The sequence below is a fragment of the Dermochelys coriacea genome, chromosome 12, assembly GCF_009764565.3.
Source record: "Dermochelys coriacea isolate rDerCor1 chromosome 12, rDerCor1.pri.v4, whole genome shotgun sequence".
Lineage (NCBI taxonomy): Eukaryota > Metazoa > Chordata > Testudines > Dermochelyidae > Dermochelys > Dermochelys coriacea.
This window is the reverse complement of record NC_050079.1, coordinates 7,601,974-7,615,964: the sequence shown is the minus strand read 5'-3', so window position 1 is coordinate 7,615,964 and position 13,991 is coordinate 7,601,974. Positions and strand designations below refer to the sequence as shown.

General features: G+C 40.8%; 1 protein-coding gene across 6 annotated transcripts in view; it reads left to right on the top strand.

The window, feature by feature from the left end:
* RSPRY1 (ring finger and SPRY domain containing 1) overlaps positions 1-13,991 on the top strand; it is a 56,143-nt gene that overhangs the window by 19,117 nt on the left and 23,035 nt on the right. For 5 of the 6 annotated variants that reach the window (XM_038368385.2, XM_043495436.1, XM_043495437.1 and 2 more), the window contains 4 exons: positions 4,236-4,288; positions 6,134-6,246; positions 9,531-9,657; positions 12,134-12,192. In XM_038368385.2, coding sequence (XP_038224313.1) covers positions 4,236-4,288; positions 6,134-6,246; positions 9,531-9,657; positions 12,134-12,192 — 352 coding nt within the window. The remainder of the gene's footprint in view (positions 1-4,235; positions 4,289-6,133; positions 6,247-9,530; positions 9,658-12,133; positions 12,193-13,991) is intronic. The other variant, XM_043495438.1, reaches the window with a different exon arrangement.

Sequence of the window (13,991 nt, the reverse complement as noted above, 5' to 3'; positions counted from 1 at the left end):
CTGAACCATGCCCACCTGGGAAGCAGATGCAAGCTTCCTTTGTTCAGAAATATTCAGATGCTATCTCAGAGTACAGTAACTCCTCACTTAAAGTTGTCCTGGTTAACGTTTTTTTGCTGATCAATTCGGGAACATGCTTGTTTAATGTTGCGCAGTGCTCCCTTACAATGTGTGTAGCAGTCGCCTGCTTTGACCACTGCTTGCAGGAAGAGCAGCCCGTTGCAGCGAGCTGGGGGGGCCTTGGAACCAGGGTGGACCGGCAGCCCCCCATCAGCTCCCCACTCCCCTAAGTTCTCTGTGCAGCAGCCACCCAGCAGGCTATCAGTTGTGGGCAGTTCAGCTGTCCCTCCCCCCACTGCCACGTGCTGCTCCTGCCCTCTGCCTTGGAGCTGCTCCCTGAGCCTCCTGCTTGCTGTGGGCGGGGGAAGAAGGTGGCTAATGTCAGGGTGTCCCCCTGCTCCTGCATCCCACTTACCTCATCTCCATAGAGCAGGGTGGGGGACATGACAGGGCTCAGGACAGAGGGAGATTGCTGGCAGCCGCTGCTGTCTTAATTTGTTGATCTACTTAAAAAGGCAATGTGCTTTGAGTGGGCTCAGCATACTTAAAGGGGCAATGTGCATCTCTCTCTGACTCACACACAGGGTGTGTCTCTGTCTGCCATGCTGTCTCCCCTCCCTCCATTTGTGCTGCCTTGTAGAATGTGAGGCTATATTAACAACAATGTGTTAACCCTTGAATGCTCAGCCTCATTTAGCAGTAAGGCATTCCCTGGGAAATATCCCACCCTCTTCCACCATCTGATTTCACCACCTCAACCAAGCTTCACTATCGTCATTGCTGTGTACAGTATTAAATTGTTTAAAACAGTGTGAGTGTGCACGTGCGCACACACACACACTGTGTAATGTAGTCTTTTGTCTGGTGAAAAAAATTTCCCTGGAACCTAACCCTGCCCCCCCATTTACATTAATTCTTATGGGGAAATTGGATTCACTTAACATCGTTTTGCTTAAAGTCACATTTTTCAGGAACATAACTACAACGTTAAGCGAGGAGTTACTGTAGATGTAGATTTAAAAAAAATTGTTTAGCTTTTAATTATGTGGTTTTAACATATTTCAGGATATTTGTTTTCTAAAAAATTAGCTTCACAGCATTCTCTTTAAAATCCCCTGTTCTGAAAAGTAATTTAAGTCCATTTAAATGGACAATTTAATTATTCTACATATGATATACCTTGATATCATGATCCACAAGGGACATTCTTCTGCAGTTTCTTAACATTAGCTTTTGAAATAAAATTCAACATTTTCTCCAAAAAACACTATAAGAAAGCTGCCTTTTTTTTTTTTTCCCCTCCCTCCTGGGGTAGCCACAAAAATGCCGGAGTTTTGCCTCCTGTCTATACAAGAATGAAGAATTAAAAAGCACAGTTGTGTAGTGCTGGAAGGTGGTGTTGCGCAAATGAAGTAGTGAACAAAAATATGTTGATTTTTCCTTTTCATCCCAAACATGGGGAAGGATGTAGGTGGAGGGAACAATGTTTGGAAAATTAAAGTGATGATGTCTACTACAGACCAAGAGGAGAAAAACCAAAATGCTAGAAATGTGTTTTTACCGTTAATGTAAATTGAAAGAACATCATGGACGGAAAGGCCCACTTCCTCTGCTGGCTGATCTGAGCATCTCCACTGTGTGAAAACAACACAGTCACAGACGTCTGGAGAATCTATACGTACTCCTAAAAAAGTATTGTAAAGTATAAAGGAATGGAATAAAAAGATAATTGGCAAGCAGTTGCACATAGTGAGAAAACTAATGGCACTAAAATGACTTGATTTATACATTTTTCTGACGCTTACACATTGAGTAAGTCTATTCTTGCACATTGTAAACTAGCCCAGAACACTGAATCAGAACACCTGCAAAGCCAAATACCCTCTATTTTTTCATCATTTACTTCTGCATTTTATTTCTCTGAGCCGTCTGTCTTTTTATATCTTTTCTCTTGAGGTTAATTCAGTTTTCAACATAGTTCCACCTTTTCCATTAATGATTATTACTGTCTTTCTTTTCAAGCTGGTTTTGAGGTTTTATGTGGTCAGATTTGCTTCAAAATACTTTCTAATATCATCATGTTAATATTTTTTGTGGCAATACAGATTTTAAACTTAAAAACATTCAATGGGAAATACAACCTTTTCTTGGAGGAAAAGGACCAATTTTACTTTTTTTTTTTTTTTTTTTTTTTTTTAAAGAAACCTAATACTGTTAAATTTTATGCTGCAATTTTTCATAGGGTAATTGAAACCGCCTTCTGTGATTTTAAGGTATGCTGGCTGCACATTTATTAATCCGTTTTTTAATTATTTTTAATCCAACTGTATTTAATGTCAGTTCATACAAACATGGTAGATGAGACTATATTAAATTATAGAGATTGCTTAAGCCCAAGACTGGGAGTTAGGAATTCCTTAGTTCTAAAACTGGCATTGCCACAGATTCCATCTTTAGCCTAGAACAAGTAACATCTGTGAAGCACTCAGGAGATGAGAATTGTTAGAGCTGCAGTTTTACTCTGTTACATGGGTACAGCCCCATTGTGTAGGGAGTACAGATAGATGAATAAAATTTGCCATGGGACATAACTGTGTGTGTGTGTGTGTGTTTGTGTGTGTGTGTAGTATAAAGTTGGGATCTCAACATCAATCCCTCTGATGCCTCGTTAATAACATTTTGTACTTGAGTCCTCATTTTTATCTAATCTTTGTTTTAGGGCATTGAAAATGCATCTTGTTACTTTATTTTCTTGAGCTAAACTCCCTTTGTAGGATACTTAATTCCATTCTTAACCTCTAATGTTGAAACTTGTTTAATGCTGCCTGAAATCAAGCATGTGATACTCTCAGAATCCTGATGGGGTAGTGACTTGTATAAAAATTCTTAACTTCTTGGTGGAGAAACAATTCTCACTTAATACTGTACTGCCTTTTACTATATTTGCTGTATCTCTGACTGTTGATCGTTTCCTTCCAGTTTATCTAGACTTCTGTCTTATCTTCTGACGTGCCCTTTCATAACTCTTTTCACTATTGCATGAACACCTCATTCTTCACCTGCCAGTTCTAAATCTCTCTGATAAATTTATAAATGCTGTGCTGTTTCACTGGAACAGATGAATCAGAGGCATCTGACATCCTTTGAGCTTTCCCTCAGTTTTCATTGCCTCACTTTCTTTCCCAAGTTTTTACCATTTGTTTACAATATTTCAATATCTTGTATTTGTTAGACTTTCTGTCTCTCTTCTATTTCTACTCTTAAGTTCTTCTTCTTCTGTATTTCTTACAATTTCACAAGCTGAACACTGGCTAGGTTTTGTGGGAGGAGGGGGAAGGGAAGGTGAGGTTAAATATTTTCAGTTTGTTCTCACCAAATCCCTCTGACAGGCCTATTTTCTGCTGCCCTGGATAAAACACTGAAGTTTGCAGAGACCCTGTGGATTGTTTGTCTTTCAGACTTACCCGCCCCCCTTTTTTTAGTAGAGATTTTCTGCGGGGGGGGGGGATCATTTAATCGTCTTCAATATCTTTTTTTTTTTTTTTCCCCTCAGTCTATTCTTCATTGAGTTTGTGCCCTCTGAAGTACAGTATTTCTTACTACATGATTTCAGGAACACTTTACAATGTATAGTATTAAACTTTAGGGGCTCTAGATCTTCAACGTGCAGCTGTAGAGCACTGTATATCTTGTTTATCAGCTATTCTGGAGATGCAAAAGTGAACTTTGAGCCAGAGTACAAGGCAATACACATTTCTATTTCAGATCCAAATAGAGCAGGGGTCCCCAATGCGGTGCCCGTGGGTGCAATGGCCCCTGCCAGGGCAGCTGTTTGCGCCCGCAGGACACCGTGCCGCCGAAATGCCGCCGAGAAGCGTTGCTGTTTCTCAACGGCATTTCAGTGGCGTCGCTTCTTGCCGCTGCTACTTCTCAGCGGCATTTCGGCGGTAGGGTATCTGGCGCCCGCCACAGTCTTCTGGGAATAGGAATATGCTATTCCCACAGAAAGGTTGGGGACCACTGAAATAGAGCATTAGAGGTTTGCAGTCTGTGTAACTTTTTTTCTTTTTTCTTAGAGATGAGTCCAGCACACATCTGTTCACTGAATTTTATTCTAAGTATGTGGTGTTGATAGTGGTACAGCAACTTTGACCAATGTAATATTTTTCTTTCAGTGACCAGGAGCCTCCTTATTCAATGATAACATTACATGAAATGGCAGAAACAGGTATTAACGCATTTTGTTCAGTATTTTGGGTGCAACTGCCAGAGGGAGAGGAATATCTTCCTTCTAAAGAGGAAACATATGGCTGCATTACATGTTATATCCAGTAATTCTAGCAATTTGTGTTCATTATTGAAATACTGTCTACTTCATAATTTCACTGAGCTCATCATATTAGTGAAAGATGCACTTTCTAATTGTGTTAAATTTAAGTGAACTGTGCAAAATCAGCCAGCTGACAGCTATAAACTCAATTAACAGGCTTTTATACAATGAGGTACGCAGGACTTCTGTGAAGGGATGGAATTTATCCATGTACGGGAAATGGGTAGCCACACTTTCAGCCCCTCTGTTTGAATAGGGACTGCAACCCTTCTCTTCCACGTAGGAGTTAATGCAGGTCTAACGGCAGCAATCACAGATCTAGTGGCTGTGCCCTCACCCTGTCCCTAAACACACTCTAGATGCAGAGCTGTGCTGGCACAGTCTGTTCCTGTCACTTAGTATGCAAAATTCCCCTGCAAGATTGCACCACAGAAGACCTGGTACTACGTTCCTTGTGGATCCAAAACCTCCATCAACTTGGATGGAGGCTAGTGTGCACAAAGAGCTAAGGATTGGGCCCAGCATCCCTGAGGGCATGTCTACACACACACAAACTTGCCATGCAGCAAGTGTATATAAATCTGCGCATCTCAAAGACCTCCGGGGAACTATTTGTGTGCATCAGCGGGGTCCACGTGAACAGTTACTGTGTGGCACATTGGTTTACACCTTAGCGTGCGGTGCAGTAAGTGTATGTGTGAGCATGCCCTTAGAGTGTATACAAGTAATTAAGAAAATACTTAACCTGTTCAGACAGTAGTAATTAAACTTTAATTGATAAGCAAAATATGTCTTCAAGGCAACATGCTGATACCACTAAAACTTTACCAAGGTGCTGACTGGAACTCCCGCATGGTCCATACACACTTGCCCTTAGTTTTTTCGAAGCCTCTCATCCCCTCTTGGTCATTTGGTCATTTTCAAATGAAACGCATAATCTTTTATATTTTGCTTCTGGGAAAAATTATGGGTCCATCCCTTATTTCTTGCATATCCAAATCTTCCATAATCTTCCAAATATTCCTGTTACTTTGTCTTTAACACCTAGATTGATGCATTTTTGTAAATAATTCTTTTAATTTATGTAGTATTTACTTTTGCTTACCTGTAAATGGAAATCTTGGTTTGTATATATGTATTGGTGAGAATTTCCGAAAATGCTTTTCATAAGCAACAATGAAAAGTCAAAATCAGAATTGACTTATGCTCCCTGCAATCCCATTGATGTCAATGTGATTTCACAGGGAGTAAGCAGTGCTGAATCTGGTCTGAAGCATGGCAGTAAGTGTAAATTCTTGTTTAACAGCAAGAATGGGCATTGCTCACTTAACTCCCAGAGCACAGGGCCAAAAATATACACACAGTGCTTGTTCGTTACGTATTCTGAAGCCAATTCATATGTAACAAATCAAGAGCCAGGTGCTCACAATTGGCAGAATTGTTTCCCAGAACATTTTAAGATGTTCTGTCTAGCATTACTCTGGCAATTGTAGAAATTTATATTCTGTCCAAAATAAAAGCCTTCAGCATATTACAAATTAAAATTCCATAGATCTACAATGTGCATGATTAACAGCTCCTATAAGACCCATTAAAATATGACATTCAAATGAGTTCAGTAGGGTAACTTTTTTTTAATGCCACTGAAGTGACTTTTTTTTAAAAAAAAATAACAGCATGTTTTGAACACTTCTAAATAGCAGCACCATTTTCTGAGAGTTGCTTCTGTTTTGTGGTTGACAGATGAAGGCTGGCTGGAAGTTGTCCAATCTTTAATTAGAGTTATTCCATTAGAAGATCCATTGGGGCCAGCTGTTATAACATTACTACTGGATGAGTGTCCACTGCCAACAAAAGTAAGTTAAATAATGCATGTGTTCTGTGGCCGAACTTCAGCCTGGTGTGGTTGCCACTCCCATGGAAGTCTCTGAGCTGCTTTCACCACTGATGTAAACTGTGTCCTGAGTGTCAGTTGGCTAAAGACAAATGTTACTTATAAAGTAAGGTAACTTGCAAGGATCTAGGATTCAGTGGGCTATTTGATGGTGGAAGTGTTTCAGGATAAAGTGGTGAGAAGAGAGTGAAAAATAGTTTGTTCTTGGAGGGAGAGTAGGGAGGTTTCTTTTGTTAGTTGCTTTTGCCAGTATGTTCTCCTTCTGCCCTCGTGGTGTGTTGCTCATTGTACATGCCCAGTGAATGCCAAATCAGTGCAAATTCAGATGCTTTATCACCTACTCTCCATGTTTTAAACTAGCACTTCTTTGTATCAGTGCTGAATTCCTCATAACTTATCTATGTATAAGACAAAATGCTTTTTTCTCTTTAGCTTACGCGTTTTAGCCACAAATGGATCAATACTGTAACTTTTTTTTAAAAAGCTTTTGTTTGCTGGATACTGACTGTTGGCTCTCTTTACTTAAAGAAAGATTAAAACAAATGGCCAGGTGTGTGTGTTCATAACTGGATACATTGTATTTTACTACAAATAGAAGTCAGTCGTTTAGCTTTTGGCATTTTAAAATCTGAAATGAAGTGGTGTTATTGGGTCCTAATCTTGTGAGGTACTCAGCATCCGCAGAACCCGTTGAATTTAGTGGGAGTACAGGGCCCGCAGCACCTCACATGATTTGGTGTATGTTATTTTAAAGGCCTTTTAAATCTCTGTTTTGCCATGAACTCTTTCTGACACTGGCATTGCTGCAACTTCCATTAGCACTACACTTGTTACTGTGCCAACTTTAATTTTTACTGTACATTGCCATAGGGTGAGAGATTGGTAAGTTTCTAATTCATTGACTCTTAAATAAAATTATAAACTGAGTAGCTGATTGCTCAGGAGTTGATCAATTACTTGATCAGTTAAGAGGGTAAGGAGCCTCTTTCTTCCTTGGTTAGTGGTTCCAGTCTGCCCGAGTTAGTAGTGAGAAAGTCAACACCATACAGTCTGCCAGGTAGACTGAAATGAGACGTGATCTCAGCCAGGTCCTGATTTAAAAACAAACCTACCATTACAATTGGCACTAAATGGCCCTTTTGTTGGCATTCTCAAAGGAGAAGCCATGTATTAACACCAAATCTTTCAAATGTGGGTGCTTGATGTTAAGCACCTAAATTAATGGCTCGATTTTTTTTCAGAGGTATAAAATGCCCCAGTTTCCAGTGACTTGCTCAGTACTTCTAAATGGTGTGATTTTCAAGTGCATTAGTTTTAGGCATCCAGTTTTGAAAAGGCTGGTCTAAGTGGGATGTAGAGAATAAGCTATCTTCTCACCCTTGAGAAACCCCTCAGTCTCCTACGTTCAGGTTTGTGTGCACTTGGGGGGAAGCTTGCAGTGCTGTTGTCCAGCCTTTACCTGTTCTGGATAAATTGAAGACTTTTGCAGGGTTGTCAAGTCAGTATTCCCAACTTTTGGAAAGCTACAGTTTTCCACAGAGAGTCAACGTAAAGCCACATTAGCTTTTTGATTAACTTCAATCTTTCTTTATTTGTTTATACTTACATTGGCAACTTTGTAAACTCTGTGGAGTAGAGTCTTAAAAAAAAAAAAGGGGGGGGGGAGTCAAAACAGTTAACGTCAGTAAGGTTACAAGCAACTTCCATTCCCGAGGTGTGTTTAACTCGGGGGGAAAAAAACGTTATGGTTGTTCTTTCAAAAGTTTACAATTGAACATTGACTTAATACAGCTTTGAAACTTTACTATGCAGAAGAAAAATGCTACTTTAACCATCTTAATTTGAATGAAACAAACACAGAATCAGTTTCCTTACCTTGTCAAATCTTTTTTTAAACTTACCCTTTATTTTTTTTAGTAGTTTGTTTAACGCAGTACTGTACTGTTCTTGCTTCTTTTTCCTTTGCATTCCTTTCCATTCCATTCCATTGCTGCTGCTGCCTGATTGCGCACTTCTGGTCCCAAATGAGCTATGTGGTTGACTGGTTAATTTGTAACTTTGAGTTTCTACTGTAGCTTCACTAAGATTGACTAAGGGCCGTGTTTGAGAATGTCATCCTCATTCTAATTTTAGTTGTACTTTTTCACCTCAAGTCCCTTCCTCAATCATTGCTGGTTATTCTTTCTTTCTTCTCTCTGCTCTTTGCACTTTGTCAGCCCTATCTATTAGTTTTGTTTGTGGCTGTTCTTTTTGGAAAACAATTACATTTCCCTGTAACCTCCATTCAAAGATCAGATTTTTTTCATGTTGCCGTGGTTTAAATCTGGATCAGAATCTGACCCAAAGAGCATAAAACTTCATAAACTTAGTTACACTAATCTTTTGCAAATGCCCTGCTGATAACTTCAATGTGGAGAGTTGTTTTTGTTTTAATTAAATGATGGGCTTAGTTGTGAAGCTGGGGTCTGAATCAGCTCAACTGAACTTTCTTAAAAGTTTGGGGGTGGAGGGGTTGAGATGAATCTGGAGTTGCAGTTTGGACCCATCTGTGGAGCAATTTCTGTTTTGAATTTGGATTTACACTGGAATAACTCCAATGAATTGGTGGGAGTTGCTCTAGATTTATTCTGCGTTTAATCCTACATTAATAGCCAGAGGAAACTAGGGCTCAACATAGGTTTGTTAGTCTTTCATTCTTGTTTAATAGACTAGCACAGTGCGTATAGGCAGTGTATGCCGAGGGAGAGGGAGGTTTTAGAGTCAGCAACAGCATAGTTTTGTAAAGTGGACTCAGGGGCTATCTCCATTTTTGTTAGGCGCAATTCATTTTTTTGTCTTTTCAATTTTAAAACAAAATAAACTTTTTTAAAAAATAGCATCAGGATATTTGGAACCGATTAAGCTACTTTGGTGGCAGTCCTCGCTGTTTTCTGCAGTCTATCTTTCTGATCCATTGAGGTTAAGGAAACATTAATATTTCTGATACGGTTGGCAGCACATCATTTTTGAGCAATCAGACATCCTTTGGCTCATTTGGCAGTAACCAATGAATTAATGAAACTCTTTAAGATAAATTAAACTTCTGGTCTGTCTTTAAAACAGATAAACTATCACTTGGCATCTGTAATATTATCCTGTTAGCACTGATATTGAAGCAGAATCATTGAGTTGTATTGAATGACTGCGTGAAAAACCATGTGTTCTGTAATTCCTATACTGTTAAATAGCATTCTGACTTTGTTTTAGGATGCATTGCAGAAATTAACTGAAATATTAAATTTAAATGGAGCTGTTGCCTGCCAGGATTCCTGTCACCCTGCCAAACATCGTAACACAACTGCAGTACTGGGCTGTTTGGCTGAGAAACTAGCAGGTAAGCAGAAGGAACAGTCTGAAAGCTTATCTTTGAGTTTTCTTTAGTGTCACAGCATAGCAACGTTCAGAGCTAACTTTGTAGAACTGAGGTCGTGTTTTGAAACAAGGAGAGATCTTGTCTTCCAGCTCAGACCAAATCTACTGCATGATCAAAATATTGATAAGGCTTAATTTCAGTAACCAGCAAACAGCTTGGCTCTGAACTTGGACTTTATTGCACCAAACTCCCTCAATATTTGGTTTACCAAATAAAACCTCAATCCACACGTGTGCATATATTTCAAATATCTGCTAAGTAAGAATCCTGACACCACAGCCTTGATGATGCAATTACCAGTGCTAACATTTTTACAGGCCTAACCTGGGTGGATGAGAGAATTTCTGGGAACACATTATCATCATCTTGCCTACTGGCTAAAATTCAAATTATTCTAATTAAAGAGAATGCGTGGAAGGATGATGGATGTTCTTCTGTTGTAGTTACCTGTAACAAATGCTCTTCAGCTACATTATTTAAAAGGACACTGAGTATTTCCTTTTTAAAAAGTGACTTTTGTTTTTATAATCTCTATTCTCCATTTATTTTATGCCCTACCTGAAGCTGAAAGTGAAGTTTCCATTCCCTTCTGATTGTGGCCCCATTTGGCAACTATTTTTTTCTTTTTCTTTTTCTTTCTAGCGATGCTTGAAATTAACATGTCTTTTTAAAATGCCTAGTTTGTGCCCCACTGTTGATATCAGCACAGTTTTAGAAGTAGCATTTAATTATTGCTTCAGAGACAGCACTAAAGAGCATAAAACATTTTTGTGTAGGTCCTACATGAACAGTGACTTCTGATGTAGATATCTGAAATAAAAGCAACAATTCCTCCTCGCCACCCTCTTGATACATAGGCAGGGGTGAAAGTAAGTTAGAGGACTTACCAGTATGTCGGGAGTCCTGAGCAGAGGGCGTGGCCTCAACTGGAAGAGGTGTGGCCTTAAATCCCCAGGCCAAGATTTAAAGGGCCCGGGGCTCTGCTGCAGTAGCTGGCCCTTTAAATCGTCCCCGAGCTACCAGCTGCAGAGGCGGCTGGGAGCCCCGGGGTTTGGTGGCGATTTAAAGGGCCGAGGGCTCCAGCTGCCACTACCGCAGCGGAGCCCTGGGCCCTTTAAATCATTGAGGAGCCCTGGGGGCTCCTGGCTGCCACTGCTACCCTGGGGCTCTGGGCTCTGGCAGAGCTTTAAAGGGCCTGGGGGTCCACTGTGGTAGTAGCTGCTGGAGCCCCCGAGCCCTTTAAATCTCCGCCTGAGCCCTGCTGCCTGAGCCCTGGGGTAGTGATGGCCGGGCTCCATGGGGAATTTAAAGAGCCCTGGGGCTCCAGCCACCGCTACAGCCCTGGCCCTTTAAATGCCCGCTGGAGCCCCACCGCCGCTACCCCAGGGCTTTGGCAGCAGGGCTCTGGCGGGGATTTAAAGGGCTGGGGCAGTAGTGGTGGCTGGAGCACCGGGGCTCTTTACATCCCCTCCAGAGCCCCACCCCCACCCCAGGGCTCAGGCAGTAGGGCTCAGGCGGGGATTTAAAGGGCTCCAGCTGCCGCTACCACCCCGGCCCTTTAAATCCCCTCCAGAGCCCCGCCGCCGCTACCCCAGGGCTTGGGCAGCAGAGCTCAGGCCGGGATTTAAAGGGCTGGTGGGAGGGGGGGTAGCGGTGGCTGGAGCTCCGGGAACCTTTAAATCCCTGCCACAGCCCCACTGCTGCTACCCCAGGACTTTAAATTGCCCTCTCAGAAAACTGGATCTGGTACGGCGAACCGGCTCTTACCGGTACTCCATTCCAGGGCGTACCAGCTTACTTTCACCTCTGACCATAGGTCAAAATAAGCAGATAGCATTTCTGGGCATTTTTAATTGGTCAGCTGCCACAATGCCAATCGCAGATTGGGTGACTAGGCATCAAGCTGGCAGTATTTGATCTTGTGGGCATTACTCATTTTGTGCCAGTGATTGAGGGAGCTGATCTTTTTAACCTTGATTTATTAATACAAAATGAGAGAAACTACCTGCTTTACATAAATATACATTGGAGCCTGATATTTTTTCAAAAATATGTAGGCATAAATGTTATCAGATATCAAAGTTACAAGTGTTTTTATAGGAATACTGAAGATAATTAGAACAATACGCTGTAACAGCTATGGCACATGCACATGGGGTATTTGTGCATAGAAATGGAAGGTAGATCCATGACTGTGCATTCAGATACCTGATTTATGAGAACATTCATAGTAACTCCATGCATAAATTAAGCATACAGTAGAGTGTACATTTTTTGCTTGTGTGCAAAACCATAGCCCTGGGTACTAGTTTAATTTCTTTTTGTGAATGCAAGGTCTTTGTCGGGGACAAAATGCCCCCCTTGGTTAACTTTAATTCATGTGAAAAGATAATGCCGCAGTTCCCATACATGCATTTCATTCTTAGTGTTCTTGCAGGTCCTGCAAGTATAGGCTTACTCAGCCCAGGAATACTGGAATATTTACTGCAAAGCTTGGTAAGTATCTAAGCACAGTAGCATTCTTAGCTGCTCCAGCTTCGTAATTGCTTCTGTATGCATAAGTGGTAAACGTTAGTGTTTTTCAGCAAGTGTTGCTGTTTAATTTTTTGTATGAAACTGCTTGCAGCAGAGTGCAGTAAGATCATCAGTTTTTGTAATCTTATCTATCTTTGTCTCTACATGCAGCATTTTTCACTTAAATCAATGACAAGCTCAACATACAAAACCAAATACAAATTAAAAATAATCCAAAATAAAGGACAGGTTTATTAACTTTGAACACTTTAGGCTGATGTTGGAAAATCTAACATAGAAAGATTTCATTTAATAAGGAAAGAGTCAAAAAGGCTTAATGAGAGAAAGGAAGGAATATCTATGAAAATAAAGACCACAAGTATTTTGTTTTGTTTAATTTGTGAAGCACAGAGTATTTGCTAGGCACTATACGGAACCTAGAGAAAATGAGTCTCTGCTCTTAAATTCTTAGTGCCGTTCAGACCCTGGCATTGACACTAATGTGCTATGGAAGTTGCGGTATACACAATTGTACTCGTAGATAACAAGTTGATCCATTCACTTTGGTCAAAGTGAAGAACAGATTTGAACTAAGAAGTCGCTGTCTTGTGAATTCAAAGGTCAGGGATGTAGTTGAACATTAGTTTGGAGTAAAGGAAAGGATATCCCTTATCTTGTACTTTAATGCCCTGTGATATCTTGCAGTGATCCTTATTCCTTCTAAAATTTCTGTTGTGCTCTTACTTCTGCAAACAGTTCACCAAAAATGACTGTACTGCTAAAATTATCTAAATTTCAGATGAACACATTCACAATAACACATAATTAAGCCTTCTATCTGAACCTAGGCTTCTTTGGCTTGTAGTCTGGCTTACTGCCAGTTCATATCGGTAACTGGTGACCATGGTTGCAGAACATTATGACTAAGGATGGGTGTCTCTGGAGTAGAGGAGGAATATTTCCTGCTAGGAGCTAGGGATTTTGGACTTGGTACCCAGAAATGAACAGATCATGTTTATATTAAATCCAGAAGCAACATTAACATAACATCAAGGGCCTGGCCAAACCACTCCAGAAAATGTGAGGTTAAGATTGAAAGTCTGTCCTTCCACCATTCCATCAGATGGAGATACAGAGAGCAATCTGACACACTATGGCTTGCATTACCAGTGCAGTGAGTTAAAAGGGAGGCATTTTAAGCCTGACCTTTGAATTTACTGGCATTAGGTAGTTTAAGCCCCTTAAAGCAAAACTAACCTTCAAATAGTTTAGAAGATCAGAGCTTTAGAATTGTTGTGGATGCCCGATTATAGGAGAGGCTTCCAGCACATGATTAACTTAGGATCTTATGCAAGCCTTCCACACAGAGAACTCCTGTGCTTTAGCCCTCTTATGTCAGAACAGTGGAAAGCAGCTGTTCTCAAACTGTAGGTTGGGATCCCAAAGTGGGTCGTGACTCCATTTTAATGGGGTGGTCAGGGCCATCATTAGATTTGCTGGGCTCTGGGGCTGAAGTTGAAGCCTGAGTTCCATCCCCCACCCAAGGCGGCAGGGCTCGGGCTCCGGCCCCCCTCTCCTCCTACGCAAGGCGTCGGGGCTCAGGCGCCACACCTCCTTCCTCCGGGGTCAGGGCCGGATTAAGACCTTTAGAGGCCCTAAGCACTGAAAAGATTATGGTGCCCCTCCATATGTAATTCAAAATAAAAATATTATACCGTAAAATAAAATTTTATTTTTCAAAATGACACAAAACTTACATGTATGCTGAAATTAAAATAGCT